At 40.0% G+C, this 19,140-nt stretch overlaps 1 protein-coding gene across 1 annotated transcript; it reads right to left on the bottom strand.

Moving 5' to 3' along the window:
- Window positions 1-4,458: 4,458 nt before the first annotated feature.
- LOC115740661 (phospholipid:diacylglycerol acyltransferase 1-like) lies at window positions 4,459-11,560 on the bottom strand. The gene is made up of 7 exons (XM_030674199.2): window positions 10,712-11,560; window positions 9,141-9,363; window positions 8,768-9,051; window positions 7,208-7,532; window positions 6,692-6,951; window positions 5,366-5,858; window positions 4,459-4,897 (listed from the first exon to the last, which is right to left on the bottom strand). The coding sequence occupies exons 1-6, from the start codon at window positions 11,155-11,157 to the stop codon at window positions 5,375-5,377; spliced, it is 2,022 nt and encodes a 673-aa protein (XP_030530059.1). The 5' UTR covers window positions 11,158-11,560; the 3' UTR covers window positions 4,459-4,897; window positions 5,366-5,374.
- Between the last annotated feature and the right edge of the window lie 7,580 nt (window positions 11,561-19,140).

Here is a 19,140-nt window from a genome sequence, read left to right as displayed (position 1 = left end):
AGGTGAATAAAATTAGCTGGTCTTATTTAAAGCATCTGAGTTAAACTTTTTACGGTGGCATTTCTCTTGATAAAAAAAAATGAATGGTATATTTATCCACATTATCCGGATATGGTTTGAGAAAGCCTCCAGCTCTCGAGCGTGGGTTGGGATCAGGTGATGAAAAAGAAAATTTGAATTAAATATTGTCACTTGAAAAAAAAATCATTTTTTTAATCGGAGACAACTTGGGAAATACTCGGCATTAATTTGGGATTTACATTTGGGTCCTTTGCTCTTACAAAATTAGGACAATGCAACAATTAAGATATATGATTGTGGGTGTAGACTACTTCTTTTTCTTATTCTTTACTTTGTTGTCCGTACAATGATGTGTGGTTAGAATTACTTGTGATGTGTTTTGTTTGCAATTATCATTCTTTCTTATTTTGTCTTTTAGGGCTTGTTTGCTTGGACATACATAAAAGGAAAACGACGCTTTTTTTTTCCTTTAAAATATTTTTGTGAAAAAGAAATTATATGTAAACTTAAGTGTTAACATTTGAGCAGAACGAAAGTTTTGGAAGTTTCGAATTTAAAGAAACGAATTAAAAGCGAGTGAACCGCAAGATTTACATTCATGTAAAAAGCAAATGTCGAGTTGTTTTATTCGTGGCATTTAGGATCTAGATCAATTCGATGTCAAGCGGGATTGGCGGGCTTTTTCTGGTCAGATATGGTACTCGGGCCAAGTCGGGCCGGCCCGCCGTTTGACTTTTTTAACACTAATGTTTTCTTTTTAATTTAATTTATTTTTTTTCTTTTTATATTCTTTCATTTGATGGGTTTGTTAATTGATTTTGATTTCAAAAAAAGAAGAAAAAAAAAATCATACTAGTATCCGGCCCAACCCGACCGGGGTTGAGCTCGGTATTGTTTTGTTTCGGGCCGGCTAGGGCTAGCCCGACCCATTGACACCCATGGTTCTCGTGGCAAGAATGCAATGGGAGAGAAACGTAGGGGCTGAGGCGGTCACGGGGACGCGACAAGGCCTATCGGGTGTTGTCCTCGTCCGGAGAGAAGGTGCATCGCGGTGGTCGATTGCGCCGGCAGAGTGGCACGCAGGGCAATCGACGATTCTAGTGGCGGTCGTGATGGGTGGCGGGCTCGGGGTAGAAATTATTAGGCAGTTTCGAACGTCTACTAGCTCGCTTCGCACGAAAGAAAAGATGAAATTGCGGTTCTTAGCTGGCAAAGAACGTCGAAATAATAAGCAACACGTGTCATCCATCGGAGCAAGGTGAGAGCACCCGGATGCGATGCCTCCGCTCCCGGGAGGATCTCTGCTCAATGATGGCTGAATCGAAGTTTCGGCTGAAAATGAGAACCGACAAAACATAAGAAGTCAAAAATCATAATTATATAATATAAGGTCTATAGATAATGATCCCACTTCGAGTAATGGTCCATACTCGACCATCCCACAAATCAAAGTTAAAAATATCAGAATCATACTCATAGTGAAAAATAATCACCGGAATGTTTAGTTTGGCGTTTCAAATTAGAAAAGAAAAAATGAAACAAACGATCTATGAAGTTTGGCCCCATATGCGATGTGGCCCCTAAAATTTTAATTTGCTCAGCTTGCCCCCTGAACTTTAGCCCATTGTGCAATATCGTCAATGTATTTTTGATAGTTCAATGTGGTCCCTTAATTTTTCGTACATATTTCAATATAATCCCTAGGTTGTAAGAAAGTGATTAATGTTGTCCCCGAGTTTGAATTAACGAAAGCACAACAAGAAACGGTTTTCATACGCTTCAAAGACCACATTGAACATGTACCAAAAGTCCATTAACTACATGGAACAAATTAAAAAGTTCAAAGACCACGTCGCGCATTGAACTAAAATTCACGGAACACATTAAACAAATTGAAAGTTCATGGATCGTATTGTGCATTATATCAAAGTTTTTGGCTATCTATATGTCATTTTTTCCTTTAAATTACTCAGCTCATTTCCTTTTTCTATTTTCCCTTATTATACTTATAAAGTCTAACGAACAACCTTTAAAACTAGAAAACCACAACTGAAACCATATGAATGCGCTTGGGTCGGTATCGCAAATTCGTTCATGAATTTCTGTGGATTAATGTATTATTTTCCATTTTCGGTGGAAATATATTCACTGGAAAAAGAAGGATATCCGATCCAAACCGACATGGCACCCCGAAAATAAAGAATTTAAACCGAACATGCTTTGTGTGCTGAAAGCGATGGACGATGAATAAAAAAGTATACTTCGAAACTCACGAAATCAATTAAATGAAAGGTAAGAGGTCTTCCTCGCAATCATCCAATCATTTTTGTAAGAGTTATAAGCGATTTTTTTTCTTTTTTTAAAATTTTTAATTCATTCATTTTTTGCGAAAATATCGGCGAACGAAAGCTTAAAAGGAGGTGTTGGATCAAAGGACTTTAGCTTATGTTTTTGTCTTCACTTATCAAAAGTGGCGAGCCCATATAATGGCTGCGTAATGATGTGAACAATGCACTCCAATCTCCGGTTATGATTCACGTCCTAACAAGCGATTGGCTATAGAGCTCCATGGTCGCCTCCGGTCTCCACCCGTCACAGCGGCTTGTGATCGCCATTGTCGAGCCCGAGCTCGGCAAGTGCGCTCGAGCCTGGCATCTCAAGTACGAGCTCAAGGGAGCCTTATATCCAAGGCTCGACTAGAGCTCATATCCGGATTGACTCGTGGTCAGGCCGGGTTAGAGAAAAGCCTCAACTAAATTCTTAGAGGCCAACGGCTAGGATTGACGTCGCGCTGTAGACAGGCGGTGGAAGAGAGATATGGGGCTTGAGGAAACCGAGGGCGAGAACGGGGCTTGTTGGGTCGCCGGTCGCAGCACTCGAACGGAGCCGGACCCTACGTCAGCTAAGCGGGGCGTGGGGCAAGCGATGGATATAGCGGAGGTGGCGGTGGAGGGAAAATTATTTGATAGTTCCGGCCTTTGTTAGTTTGCTCCAACGTAAGAGACCGCGATTTTGCTCCTGTGATTTCCATTCTCGCAGATAATTATCGTAAAGCAAAAACTCAGTAATTGAACTCAGCTTTTGCAAGAAAAAAAATAAAATCGACAGAATGACTTCGCACGTACGAAACATCTGACACTTGAAACGTCATCTTGATTGCAATAAACGTTCGCATTCAAGAGGAAATGTCAAAAACATTATAGATCACAAAATAACGCCTAAGCCTATAGAGAAAAAACAATAATATTATGATAATGAGAAAAAGGTATACGAACATTTTGATTTTCTTTTTTGTGTGGCTTTTTTATACTTCTAACGCATGACCTGAGTGATCTTTTATATTGAAAATTCACGATTGAAATCATTCAAAGGGGGATGGACAAGCATATAAATTTTCTTTCGAGACCCGCGACAGCAATAAAAGCATGAAGAAGTCTTCCTAGCATTCATCAGATTTCATACACGAGTTGACTGATCCATCTTTAAAATGGCCAAAATTTCGGGGTCGTGCAGAAATCGTGATCATCGAATTATGAAAATCACGTCACGGGGAGGAGGCTATTTCGGGTAAATCAGGGCGGACGCCAAGGACAAGGAAGTAGTTTGTCGTTTTGTCAACGAAGCCTTTACCATTTCAGAATCAGAAGCTGGGAAACATAAATTTTCAATCTTTGGCATGATTATGACTCTTCGGGCAGGGTAAAGAATGTCCAATTCGACGCGAAAGCGAGGGCTCGATGCTTGACTCGCGTACTTGATCAAACTTAATTATTCATGTCCAAGCGTGTACCGATGAGATATTTTATGTACTAGGATACAGGAACCACGAGAGAGCTGAAGACTCCGGTCACATCTACTGAGAGAGATACTAGAAAATAACTAGTTTTGAGCCTCCTTCCGAAAGGCCCAGTTTCTCTTCACAACCTAGGAAAAAGTACAAAAAAAAAAAAAAAAATAAAAAAAATCCTAAACTTTGTTGGATTGATACTTTTTAATTGGATTAATTTAGTCTTAAATCTTTTGCATTTGTACCAATTCAGCTTATCTGGCCACATTATAATATAGACGCTGATTGTCCTACATGGCACGACCAACCATAAAATAAACAATTATAAATAATTTTTTTAAAACTCTTTTTATTTTATTTTTTTCATTTTGGCCGTTGAGGGTCACCGGCAGCCATCGCCCGCCTAGCCACCAAGCCCTCGCTAGGCCGTGAGGGTTACCCACGACTCTCGCCAACAAAAATTAACAAAATAAAGTAAAAAAATTCAAAAAAATTAAAATTCGTCCACGTCAACGCCGATTGAAACACGCAGGACAACCAACGTATAAATTAGCCATTTCCTACCAAAATTGACTAAATAAACTGAATTGACACAAATATAAAATTTTTAGGATTAAATTAGTTCAATTGAAAAGTTTAAGATTGAATATGTATCAATGCAATATATTTAAAACCTTTTTTTGGTACTTTTCCCCTCACAACCTATTCTATAGACAAAAAGCATGAGAGAGAGAGAGAGAGAGAGAGAGAGAGAGATTTACATTAATGCCCAACAGTTTTGATTGAAAGACAATAATAAATTAATTGAATATGCAAAATTTCGCGGAACTGCGACCAATTTAGGGATAGGGCTGGAATAGCTTGGATGAAGTCATTGCACATAATTTGTGGCGTTGCCAATATGAGCCCAAACGACAAGTAATTACAGTTCAATACCACATTCCTCTCTTCACCAACACATTCCTCAGTTCAGTACCGCAGGCCGCAAGCGGATAATCCGGCGTGACATGACCACGTCTCGGTCTCTTCTTGGCGCAAACTGTCTGCCTGGTGCCTCCTGAAGTGCAGAAGCTATTCCCGAGGGTTTGTCTGCAGGAAAAGTTGCAGAGAACCAAGAGCGTCAGAAAAACCAATTGAACGAAACGAAACTCAAATAAGGAACTTTTAGATCTCCTTGTAGAGTTTAACAATTTCCTTTTCCTTTCCGAACCTTCCACACTCCCTAAAAGTAATGGATGATATACAATATTCCAGCTGATCGAGCATACCGCGTTTTTTCTCCTACATACGGTAACATTGCTCTTGCAGAACGAACTAAATATGCAAACAAGCAGAACGCAATGCTCCTTTTAGAAGGAACTAACGAACTACAACGAATTCTCCTTGCATATTCAGAACTTTGTATACCAAAAGATAGTCTAGCAATTTCAATGGGAGTTTCAGAAACGAAAGGACAATTTACCAGAGGAAGCAGGAAATCCAAAAACCACTCAAATACAAATTGTATCCCTGTGAGTAAATGAAGCGTCATCATACTTCTGAGGAAGTTTAACTCACCGTGTGAATCTAGAGCTGCAGCCGGATCTTCTCAGACCATCTGAAGATATCTGAGTGAACTCGATCTCCACCCAAATCCTGTCCAGTAGCCCCTGCAGCCACTCTAATTATATCCTCGATCAGTGCAAAGTTTCCCATGATATCGACATGAGCTCCACTTTGGGTACCTCGACCCTCTAGGAGATTGGCTGGTGGTGCATGATCATATTCTCTTATGTATGTGTTAATGCCAGATGGATTGAAACGAGTTCTCCCTCGCCAACCTTTTGCGCACATGTAACCAGCACTCAACACAGGAACTGTTTCATCTCCATCAGCAGAATATACACCATCCTTCAGACACGAGTCCTCACTTCCACCATCCGCTGAGGTATCTATCTGAAAAGGAATGTAGCACTCTGAAGTAGAAGTCAACTTGTAGACATATGCTCTTTCTGTGGGAATTCCAACTCCGTACAGGGAATATATCTCCATGTCTGGAGCATCAGGTAATCTGGAAAAGTAGAGGGAATAAAAGCAGCATGAGCAATGAGACTTTTACTTTCTCAGCTAGCACATGCCATGAATTACTGATTCCGAATGGTGATCATTTGCCAGCAATATATAAAACAAACGGAGCCATCCATCAGAACTCAGCACCAGCAATCTCTTTAATTCTCCAAGAATTTGCTAAAAACTATATCCAGAAACAGTTATGATGAAGAAAATCGAAGTACTGGCATCCCAAATATTTTGCTAGAACAATTGCTCAAAAGAACAGCTTGCTCCATAACTCTCAAATTTTCAGTTTAAAAGGAAGAATTTCTGGGAATTTTTTATTGAACAAGTCCGTCCTCTTTTAACAGATTGAGCGTAGTATTTGAAACAAAAAAAAAAAAAAAGATTAAGCATAGTAATATAATCGCCTCAAAACTTCAAAAACACGGTTGACGTAGAATCAACTCAGATGTTAATGCATGGGCAGTTTATTGGAGTCCTTGAGATTAGTGTTTTCATTGGCCTATTTGGTCATGCTTTTTATAAGAACTTACATACTTGAAAAAGGAAAAGTAGTATTTAAAGTTTTAAAAAATATCTACAAGATGAGTTCATACATGGCTCTTATCAATGAATATGAGTTAAAAAATTTCAATCAGTCCGATAAGAGTCATAAGAAAAGAAATAAGGCAAAAGTAAAAAGAAAAAGTTTCACCTGATAGTGACCCATTCCATACATGTAAGTAAATGCCCCATTAAAGTAATTTTGTTGCCCAATTCGTTGATTCACAATAGAAAAAAAAAAACACAAACACTCGCACACTAGGAGGGAGGGAGGGATCATCTCACTTTGTTTCCAAGGGATTCGACCAATATCGGTAATGTTGATACTTTGGGTCATCTAAATTATCAGCAATTCCATATGAAAAATGAGCACTACCACGTTTCATCAGCTTGGGGGCCACAAAATTAAGCAAATCCAAAATTGAGCTAGCTGTATAGACTTTGTAATCTGCAACAGCTTTCACACCTCCCACTCCCATGTCATGATACTCTGTCCACACATCACAGTTACTTGTATTTGATAGATATGTGCCTTTAACAGCACCCTGCACATGCAAAATTGGTTTACATACATGGAACCCAATCTAACAGTTCAAAAGGCAGCTATGAAAAAATAGTGCACCAAATTGACATTGAAAGAAGTTCCTAAAATTTCTAATACATGATTTTCAGATGACAAACTTCAGTTAATTTTATATCACGTCTCAATTGTGAGGGGAGACAGCATGGTGGGATGGGGTGGGAGGAAGTGAGGGACTTAACAATAAACAAAGTGACTGAAAAAAATGCAAGGGACAATACCCTAAAATCTGTTCTCTCAATCTTGGAAGAATGTATTTTAGCTACATCTTTACCGAATGATATTAGCCTCCCGTAATTTACACCCGCTCTATTTTCCAGCTCCCTGACTGCACTGAGTTCTGAAATAGTAATGTCAACGTTCTTTGACCTCTTTGTGCTGCAGTTAAATACTCCTTCAGGTGACCAATCAACACCACCCCAAATAGTGTCCCCACCTTTCGGTATCATTGACATCGTTGAATCCCAAGTACGAGTCATTCGCATCATATGTTGCAGAGTCTGAAATTTAAATACATCTTTTTCCAAAACACCTGGTGCAAATGCCCTGCACAACATGAGTTGATAAGAAGCCCACAAAGGGACCACACATAATAAAGTTCCAAAAATTGATTTAATTTAGTAGTTCAGGCATAATAAAATTAAAACTACTAGATGAATACCCAGCGACAAAGCATTGTATAGTGCAGGATTGAAAACACTTCAAATATCAGCATAAAATACTCGATCTAATTTGGAATGACATATTAGCAAAATAAATTTCATCCAGCACAATTGTTTGAATCATTTGAAAAAGTACTACCCTGTAAGAAAGAAAAGTATAAGACCAATGTCTGAAGACTAAATAACGTCTATATCAATTCCTAAGAACAGAGTTAATTGATATAATGACCGTACATAGTTTGTCTAGCAAAATGTCTAGCAAAATGAAGATATTCCTCCACTCTAGAAAATTGATCCAGAGCAAGCAACGAAAAATATGGTGTTTTAGTCTTTCCCAGTGTATTCCTAAGCATTTGCAAGTATCCACAAGACTTATTAAACCTAGGAGGTTGACTGAAAACACTTTTGAAGCTAAAACTCTAGAAGCTATAATTCTGATGTACACAAGGCGAGTGATAAGGAAGACGGATGTTTAAAATTAAGTAGCCTCTTGCACGATACCTAAGAAATGGAGACATTAATATCAGGGGGGAATTGCATTGTACCCTCCTGATTTACGAGGGTGTTGCACTACACACCTACATTAGCACCTAACACCCTCAACTAATGGCCATAGACACCCAATGGAGACCGTTGATAGGGTTTACAGGCAACACAACATGGTTAAGTAATCATTTTGAAGTAGGGTGTAAAGCGCAATTAACCCCACAGTTCAAGAGGTGAAATACGATTTCCCTTTTATACAATGCATCAATTGTCCAGTTAACCAATTGACAATGCTGCCATCCTCATGCATTTAATGAGGGAAAACGATTTGACATTTTGATACTGCTGTCACATGCTGATGCATTTTGCTGGAAAAATGAGAGGAAGTGAGAGAAATCTCAAAGCTTTAGACGCTCCCATCTCTTTGATTAGCAGAACCTCAGAAAGGTGTCTTATTCAAAATTCACACTAACAAATCAGAAACGAACTCAGAATAGCCGACTCAACCGTCTTTTTCACGTCAAAACAGGACAATAGATACCATCCTCTATATTTGGCAAAAAAGCTACTTTCAGCAAAGATATTACTCCAAAGAAAGATCATAGAAATATAACACTGGGTTTATGGAAGAACCTGGCAACTGCTATATCTCTTGCTTCAACTGAAAAAAGTCCTGAAACTGCTTTTGGAACACCTAAAAATGGTCCTCCAATATTCATGACTGCCTTGATATGCTTTGCACACCAATCTGATCCTCCTCCACCACCCATAGGAGCTGGTGCCTCAACCCACTTCATAAAATGCAGAAAGTACAAGACACCCATAGAATGTGGAATAACAACTACTTTGTTCCCACCACTAGTAGCCACCATGAGTTCAATGTTACTTTTCATCCGGCTCAAAGTTTGATCTCTGACCTGATGAATTTGATTTCAGAGATTGTATATAAGCGACTGAAACCAGTAAAATAAGAATCATATAAAAGGATCAGGCAACAGGAATATACCTCAGTGTTTTGAAATGATAATCTCCAATCATATGCTGCCATATACATGTTTTTTTCCTCATAACCAATTCGAGCCAAATTGGCAATCAAGACTGCCCAAACAAAATATCCAGGAGCAAAATAATCAGCCGCTACAAGTCCAGATACAGGCCTAACCCTTATGCCAGGAGGATCCAGTCCAGTTTCATTGTCTAGCGACATATGCTCAACCCAGCATAAAGGCCTGCAGGAAATAAAGAAAAACACCAATACAGCTCCAGCAGAACATCAACTTAAGATCACCAGACATTTCTGGTTAATGAACAACGCAGAAAACATCAACGGATACATAAAAGTGTAATATTCTGTACAGAAAAGCATGTGCATGTAACACCTTGAAGCATCGCAAATGCTGGTCAACATTGCCACTGAAGAAAGCAAAGACAGTTGGAAATTGACCAGTTGTAGTGTTCTACGAGATTTTGGATATTGAAGGACAAGATTTCCTGCAGGTTTGTGAGAGAAAACTAGATTTTCGATATTAAAAATGCAAATCCGTTATCAAAAACTGTCAAATCATTTCTCAAAAGCAATTTTCCCACTGAGCAAGAACAAGGCAATAACTGAATACTTAGCAACACCTGCAAATAATTCCAGAGAAAAATAATGGTTTTCAGCTTTCATTTGCTCCACAACATATGGCCGCCCAACAAAGCGTTTCAAATACAAAACCAACGCAAAATCAAGTCACATAGGATAACAAGTTTCAAGGATTTCCTGGACCCGCTTCTTTTATCCCTTTCCATTAATCTGGTAAGTAGATTAGATGCCAATTACTATCACACTCAAATTGATAATGCCGAATTCTGACACAGCCAGGGGATCTTGAAACCAAAACAAAGAAAGAAGGAGCTCCGTGAAGAAAAGAGACACAGAAGCGAAAACTTCGCGTTTACTTTGGGAGAACTATTGGATATTGCATATTCTTGTGGGGGTCTGCAGATAAGTTGAGAGACATACTGCAATAGCCAGAAATATAGCCATCGCCATGACAGAAAAGTGTATACATGGGACTACTCTGCTGACATTCTAAAGGTACATGGCCAAGAAAGCTACTATTGCTTCAGCTTCGCCGATTTGACTTAAGAACTGGGGAAGGGGGAGGGAAAACAAGAAGCAAAGGGTGAAAAACTAGCTGAAAGAGAGAGAGAGAGAGAGAGGGAAAAAAAGAAACGTGCAAAAAGCTCTGGCTTTCTCCAGGGCTCCGACCCCTCCAATTGAGCTTCAGAATCACTTTCCCTCACGTCACATTCATCCCAAAAATGAAAAAGTATATTCCGGTATAAACTGTAAAAGCAATTGCGCCAGCAGATAACGGCACTACCGAGTTTCGTTGGCAAACACAGTTATCTACCTCTGTGATCGAAACCAGTTCGCACACTCACCCCCCACTATAAAACATCAATCGACCATACCATGGACACCAATCCTCCTTTCTAGGTCACCGCATCAACCATTCCCAAAACATGCTCGAAGGCACGAACACAATCGACTCAAACGCCAGCTGAAAAAATGGCGAAAACTGACCTTACCTTTTGTACAATTCACCGAACGTGCCCCCCCAGAGCCTCTTCCTGAACAATCCCTCGGCACATTGATGCCCTTCCCACAGCTCGAGCCCGCCCGTCACAATCCCGGGCACGAAAACCACGGGGTGCCTCGCCGTCAAGCCCTCCTTCCTCAGCTTGACCCCGGGCGGGTCCGGCAACGGGCCAGTGATCGCCTCCGTCACGTACTGAGGGAACGACGCAGGCATCGCATTGAACAGGAACAGCAGTAGCCACCAAATCGAGCATACGCATCCCACGAGCCAGCAACAGCTGTCGACGCACGACCACCTCCTCGGCCGCTCGCTCCCTCCCTGACCTCGCTTCCTCCTCGATTTCACTTCCCTCTCCTTCTCATCGCCGCCGCCGTTGTCCGCCGAATCGGAGGCCTTCGTATACTCGGAGGCCCTCCTGCGGCGAAGGAACGGCATCGTCCCCCGAAGCGCGCCCGAGCGAGAGAAAGAGAGAGCTCGCGCGCAAGAACGGGCCTAAGAGAAGAAGCTCGCGGAGGAGCTTCAGCTCACGGACGATCGCCCTCGGCGATTCGAGCGTGGTCAAGCAATCAATCTCGGCGATTCAATGCTCGAGAGATAGCTCGACGGTCCCGCTAATGGAGATGGCGCGAGCTGCCGTAAGTCTTATCAAACGAGACACAGGAAGACGCTCGCGGCGAGAAAGCCGTGGGAAAAGAAAATTTTCGGGCGAGTGCGAGATTGGCATGCTTTATTTCCTAGCCACGTCGTTTGGCCGCTGAGATAATCTGCTATTTTCGTGGGAAAATCAGCTTTCGCGGGAGATCATTGGTCGCCGTCGTCACCGGATCCCGTAGAATATTTTCCGATTGTAGGCCGGCGACTTTCACGAAAAGAAGAACATTTTTCTAAAAGTGGAGATTGGAGCGCACGAAAGTTCTTCGAATTTAGAGGAAGATTGAAGAAGCCGTTGTGTATCGGGAATTCGGTGGAAGCGTGTGATGCAAAAGATTTTACTCTCTCTCTCTCTCCCTCTTTCTATCTTAATTTTGAGCAAAGGGATATGCGCCCGGACCGGTTTTCACCCGGCTCGACAATCTTAGGGTGCGCATGATAACACTTTTAAAAATGAATTTTTACTCTAAAAGTATTTTTAGAGCAGAAATCAATTTCGTAATTTAACTTCAGAAGCGAAAATCTTTTTGGTAAAAATTTTTATTCTGAAAGAAATTTCCACTTCTGAAATTATTTTTCTCTAATTTGAGAAGTTAAAAATAGCTTCTCCAAATCAAAAAGTACTTCTTGCCTCATCCTCTTTTTATTACGCCCTCCCTCTTTTTTCGATCATACCCATATTCGCCAACCTTCACCGCCATGAACAGTCGCCGGCCACGACCCATCATTGACCTCCACCGACCGCCGCCACGACCACCGCTTACCATCGCCCGCCTCCGCCCACAACCACTACCAACCACTAACCACTGCCCATCACCAACCTTTGTCGATTGCGACCGCCGCCAACCATCGACCACTCCACTGGGCGCCGCCGTTGAGTCGCCGTCTCTAGCAACGGGAATAAAAAATAATTTTTTATTTTTAAAAATAAAATAATATTTTAATAATGAAAAATATTTTTAAAGAAATTCAAAAAGTTCAAAAATGAAGTAGAAATTTTTCGGCCGCCGATAATAATTTATCACGGAAGATTTTGTGTTAATAATATTTCAAAAGTATAAATTTTCAATTGTTACCAAAAGAATTTCTTTAATCAAAAATAACTTCTAGAATAGAAGTAGAAAAATCAATTTCTATTTTTGAGGAGAAATAGAAAAATTAACTTTTGGCCAGAAATTAATTTCTAAAGCAGAAGTGTTATCATGCATGCCCTTAGAGAGGCGTGCATTCATATCGATGTGGTGCATTCGGGTCCCTACGCTTGAACTTTTCCATCTCGAAAATGAAGAGTCATGATTAAATGTTCCGATGGAATGCTCAAATATTAAATTATGTGTTCATGTAATAGCTTTAAGCCGGGTGGAATTTTTTCTATTTTAACAGTTAGATTAACTAGAAATAAAGTTTGGAGAAAACAAAGCTAACGACAGAAGGACAAAGATTGAGAAAGTGTGTAGAGGTTAGAAATACAAAGAAACAATATCCTTTTGGAGAATGTCAAGGATGTCCAAATCCTTAACGGATGTAATATTCTTTTTGAAAAAGTATACACGAATGATCCTCAAACTTTGGCTCAATATGAAATTTCGTCCCCAAAGTTTTAGTTCGTTCGATGTAACATCTGAACTTTAGTTCATGTGTAACGCCATCCTTGATTTTTTAAATTTGTTTAATGCGATCTCTAACATTTTGGTAAGTGTTCACTTTAGTTAGGGGACCGGGTAATCTGTGGACAAGATTGAATCCAAATTTATGGACTGAAAATTCAGAAACCGCATTGAACAAATTGAAAGTTCATGGATAACACTGCACATTGGGCTAAAGCTCATGAACTACATTGAACAGATTAAGAGTTCGGGACGAAATTATACACGAGACCAAAGTTTAGGAACTATTTGCGTGATTACCCGGATTCTTTTCTTCGTTAGGTACGACGTGTCGAATATCTAAATTCGATCCTATCAACGATACAAGAAAGTAACAGAAATTCGCACAACACAAGAACTTACGTGATTCAACGGGGGAGATGTTACGCCTACCTACATCCACGGAGAGATGAGATCTGTTTCACTACTAACGTAGAAAAATGTACAGCCACTCTTTTTCGCACCCTCTTTCTATTTAGAGACGTGTTTCGCCCTAAATATATATAGCGAAACCCTACATGGCACAAACTACAAAATTGCCCACATAGCCTAAAATATTTAACTTTCCCATACAAATCATTCTATGACCGAACATAGAAAGCCTCTGGTGGTCCGGAGGCGCCGCTCCAGCGACCCTCGCTTGAGCGACCCCTCGGACCCCCGCCCACTCACCGGGGAGTGGGACTCCCGTGCTGTCCGGTAGTCAAGGGGGCCTTTCGGAATCGGCTCATAATCTCTTGGATAACAGAATACAAGACATCAATCTCAACACGACGTTGGGGGCAATTCTTCCCAATCCATGTAAAGTCTTATAGCCAAAGCTTAAAATCATATTCGGTTGTTTTGCTTGGCAGGCCGTCCAAATCATCCGTTTGGTCGGTAGCGCACACCGGACAATCCCTAATATCCTCACATCGACATTGAACCTTCGAGCTGGCAAAATCGAACCATACTCTCTCCCCCAAAAAGAACCGATCACATCAGTTCCATAGCTCAAATCGAAATCACGGCCCATAGTTTTTCCTTTCCTCGACTAACGACTTCCGCAAAAAGGTGGTTCCACGAGGTGAAATTTATTGGTTTTGGGTCATGCATGATCATCCGTTGTGTTCTCTCTCTCTGTGTCGCTGGGGGTGGAGGGCCTTGGTTCATCTTCAAGATCGAGAGCTGACGAAAGCTTGGACAAGTGGAAGGGCACTTGCCTGAGAAAGCCTCGTGTTCATGCCCACTAAAACCAGAAGAAGGAAATAGGATCAGAGACGTCTCTGTCTCTCTGCTGTTAAGTTAGTGCAATCATGGCATTGTCTGTCTTTGCTTGTCGGTTCGAGTGCCAAAACCAATGAACATGTGCGACCGCTTCCATATTTGGGCCCCTTTTTGTGTAAAAACAATGTTATTTGCATCGGAAAAATTGTAAAAAAAGTCCTAAACCTATTGCAATTTTGTTAATAAGATTGTAAACTTTTTAATTTTGCTAATTGAACCATTTTACATTTTGTCAATTGAGTCAATCCGATCAATTTTGGCCTGAAATTGCTGATATGAACGTCCTACATGGCACGATCGATACTGAAGTGGACAAGATATAATATTTTAGTATATTTTTTATTTTATTTTTATTTTTTCCTTTTATTCTATTTTCCTTTACTTTTTTTTCTTCTTTTCTTTTCCTTTTTCATTTTTTCTTCCCTTCGCCTACCTCACGCAAGGATGCTCGGACCTGGGCAGGGGAGAGGTCTAGGTGAGCGAGGGTTGCCCTTCCCTAGATTGGGCGAGCGCGGCCCTCGCCCGAGGATGACGGAAGGAAGAATGGAAGAAAAAAAGAAGAAAAGCTTGAAAAGGAACGAGAAAAGAAAAAAGAGGGAAACAAGAATAATTCGGAAAAATATATTAAAACATTATTAAAAATTATCCACATCGGCGCTAATCGTGCCATGTGGAACAACCAACGTCTGCGTCAAGTATTTCTGGCCAAAATTGGTCAAATGAACTTAATTGAAAGAACGTGAAAATATTTAAGACTGCATTGACAAGTTGAATAGATTTAGGACTTTTTGGATAATTTAATTGATAAAGCTTGTGCTTATAAACCCTATACCCTAAAATCTATATTTCAAATACTCATGGTCTAAAATATTTTAAAAGACGATAAAAGTTTAAAGACTAATATCGGCTTAAGTACACTACAAGTGTCAAAACTTGTGTACGGCGCTCACTTTAGTGTCAAAATTTTCAAAACGACCACTTAAGTGCCAAATTTTTTGAAAAACGATCACTTCAGTGCCAAAAATTTCAAAACGATCACGTAAGTGCCAATTTTTTTTAAAAACAATCATTTAAGTGTCATTTAAAAAAAAAAATCATCACTTTAGTGTTAACTCCACCGAGTCATGTCGGCTCAACTATTAATAAAAATAGCACATGTCCGATTTTCGATAAGCCATGTCAGCTCAAATTGGAGTTGACACTGAAATGATTATTTTTAAAAGAAGTTGGCACTTAAGCGATCGTTTTTTAAAAAAAAGTTGGCACTTAAGTGATCGTTTTGAAAGTTTTTGCACTAAAGTGAGTATCATACACAAGTTTTGACACTTCTAGTGTCCTTCAACAGACTAATATCATCAAACACCTCAAAAATCTTTACATTTGTGTCACATTTACCCTCAAATTACTTTTCCGCCACAAAAAACTTCAAAACCGGTACAGTTGGGAAAACATTTACCCTAAACTAATCTTTGTACTATAAAAAATCCCGAATTATGTCGTGGTGCCACATTCCCCCCCTCCCGGGATAGAATTCTATAAAAATTTAGAAAAATTAAAGAAATTGCATAAAAAATTGTTCATGTCGGTGCCGATCACGTCACCTACAACGGCCGACGTCCATGTTAGCGGTTGCTAGACAAAACTGGCTGTAAAGACTATGTTAGCAAGTCATTAAAAGATTTATGAACAAAAGGGTCAAGTTGAAAAGTTTTGATTTGAGTTGACATCCATATAGGAGGATTAGAAACCTTTTTTGCATTGGTAAATTATCCCTCTTGAAGATTTTCTTTGCTTTTTATGGTCGGTCAAAGCACCAGCAAAGCTTAAACATCATCCCAGAATCCAAGTTTACAATCCGAGAACCAACCCGGTGGAACAAGAACAGAAACCTTAAGATTCCACATCGTTTAGGAATCTTACCAGCATGGCATCACTAGTCCCATTCGATCACCTCTTCTTTAAGTTCCGATTTCGCTGTTGTCAGGAGATCTATTCCTTTCACTTTGTAATATCTGCCTCGGCTTTCGGCGCTGCTACACCTTTGTCATTGGCTTGAGGTAAAACGATAAGAACCGATCATGTCGTCGGTAGGAGACAAAGAATGTCGGTTAAATCCCCGCAAATCAACAGCTCCCTTTAGTCGACGATGTCAAGGTTTTGTAACTTGAAAAGCAAAAGAGAAAAGGCCTTTTCCTTGGAATTCCTTACTGGTTCGTTGACTTTTGAAAGTGATAATGACATCGAACCCTTGCTGCAAGTAGTCTAAACATATTCAAAATTGAGTCCAGAACCCGTTTCTTCACGCAATTGCGTGTTTTAATCCGTCGTCGGAAAAATGCCGTGTCGAGGTACGTGAAGCCTGTGTGAACCAAGCCTACGCAGGGTTAAAGATCGATTTCTTAATGTTGGTGAATTTGATATACGCTTTGGTGCAAATCGATATCATAATTACATAATGAAGGTCAATTGAACTATACATTCGTTTCTTTTGGCCCATTGATTATTTCAGTTTAAGTATGCGACATTTGTAATTTTTCAATATTTTCCTAGTTTCGTTCTTAATGTTGCTTTTTTGAACTTGATCCCTCGAACGTAGGTAGCAATACTAGAAAAGAAAATGGGTTTACCCTTTTTTGTTCCTACATGACAAAACACTGTGTCGGTCTATGTAGTCGATTATGTCGCGGACAGCTCTTCCTTCCTGCAATGAACCACATGCCACGTAAATACCTTTGACTTGAAGAGATTTTGTGAAATGTAAATACTATTTGGTAAACTGTAATTGAAAAGTGCATCGAGATGCAATTTCGGAGGAAATGCTATTTGATAAACATATATTTGGAAGTCCTTTGATGTGCCAATTTAAGTACTTCGACTTTAATTTGTTCAAAATTAGGGAAAAAAAATCAAATAATGACTGCAATTTTTTTATTTTCGGGGTTGAGAGTAAGGTAAAAGGGGACATGTTAACAAGTTTACGAATTTAAAAAAAATTAAAATATGATCACATAAAATTCCGTGGTTCAATTTTGTATCAGAATTTTGAGAACTTTAATCATCTAGCTATTGCTTTCCCACGGCCAATCCAATGGGATGATTGACTGAAATCTTTAGGTTTACCTCCTTTTGGTTCCGATTACTCCATGCTTTTGCTTTCTGTGCTTTAGAAGTTCAATGCATGCTTTGGATTAGTTTTCAACGTGAAATGATATCAAAAGTCTACTGCAAAAGGAAAAGGTCACTTGCGTACCCTGAACTTTAGGAAAATTTTCAAAAAAGAGTTTGAAGTCCTCTCATTTTCGCAAATAAGGATCACAAATGAACTTTATTTCAAATAGGGACATGAAGTTGCATAATATATTTCAAATAAGAGCCTAAAGTGGCTATAGTATTTCAAAAAAGGGCCTGACCTAAAAGAAATTTTCGTCATTTCTTATTTTTATTTTTTATTTATTTTTCTTTGTTTTTCCCTTTTTCTAGTTTTTAAAAATGAATAAAAATAAAAATGAAAAAATAGCCACATTGGCGGGAGAGCTACCCCTCTCACCTGTGGTAGCCGACCCACCGCTGGTGGGGTGTTGGCGGGGTTGCCCGCGCCTCCGTGAGAGTCGACGACCCCACCAACTAGAGGCGAAGGCCTCATCGGGAGAGGGTTGTGCTCTCTCCCGGATCTGGGCCGGGGCCAACGACCCCTGCCTAGGACCGAGCGGGGGTTGACAGCCCTCACCTTGACTAGGGGAGGGGTGTGGGCCCTCTTCTAGATCCGGGCGAGGGGTCGTCGGCCCTGGCCCCCCCGGGAGGCGGTGGGGCGACAGCCCGAGGCGGGAGGGGCAGCCTCCAGCCTTAGTTTATATGTTTTTAATATTTTTGTTAAATTTTAAAGAAGCAGGAAAAAGAAAAATTTAATAAAAAAAGCAAATATAGAAAAAGACCGAAATGCCATTGAACTCAGACTTTTTTCCCCTGAACTTTATGTTAATTTAATGTTCATGCATTTACAAGCTTTCCCCCCTTTGAGACGAGTGTCTGCCTTTCTTTATTTGGCTCAACTTTTCAGACTGGTACTTCTCTGTGGCATTCTCTGTGGGATCATGGGATGGGAGGTGGAGGACATTAAGACGTTATATTTGCCAACTAGAAATACCAGAAGTTTGTGTACCGGCATATATACAGCTGTCAAAAACTAAGTAGAATTGAAGTGATTTAGATGCAAGAAACGAGGAAAAATACCAAAAAAGTCATAAATCTATTGCAATTGTACTAATTTGATTCTATTTTTTTTTTGTTTGGCCAGCTCAGTCCTAAACCTTTTGCGTTTGTACCAATTCAGTCCTAAATCTTTTGTATTTGTGTTAATTCGATCTATCTGGTCAATTTTGATATAAAAAAAAAAATTACTGACGTGGCGCTACCGGTGATAATTTTTAATAATACTTCAATATTTTTTTGGAATATTTTTGTTTTTTTATTTTATTTGTTATTTATTTTTTTTCTTCCCTAGCTTCTTCCTCTAGTTGATTAGGGCTGGTGACACAAAAATTGCGATTTCGGTTCGATTGCGTTCACCAAGTCCCACCGGCGGCCGAACCGAACCGAACGGAGCACAAAAGAGCAAACTCAGTCCGCACTTTTCATGTCAGGTTGGCGTTGCGAGTTGAGTCATTTTGCTCCGTGAAATTCTTCAATGCCTCCTTCCCTCGGCGCTCTCGAATCGCAAGCCGTTCTCTTTGCTTCGGATTTGATACTAATTTTGAAACCATCCCCACCCAATTTCGATTACCTTCTTTTCCACAGCTGGCCAAATAAATTTCAAAACCTTAGAGAGAGGTAGGGGGAGAGTTCACGCACCAATGGC

This window comes from Rhodamnia argentea, chromosome 4, assembly GCF_020921035.1.
Source record: "Rhodamnia argentea isolate NSW1041297 chromosome 4, ASM2092103v1, whole genome shotgun sequence".
In the NCBI taxonomy this organism is placed as follows: domain Eukaryota; kingdom Viridiplantae; phylum Streptophyta; class Magnoliopsida; order Myrtales; family Myrtaceae; genus Rhodamnia; species Rhodamnia argentea.
Note: the sequence above shows the minus strand (reverse complement) of the source record. Positions and strands in the feature narration are given on the sequence as shown.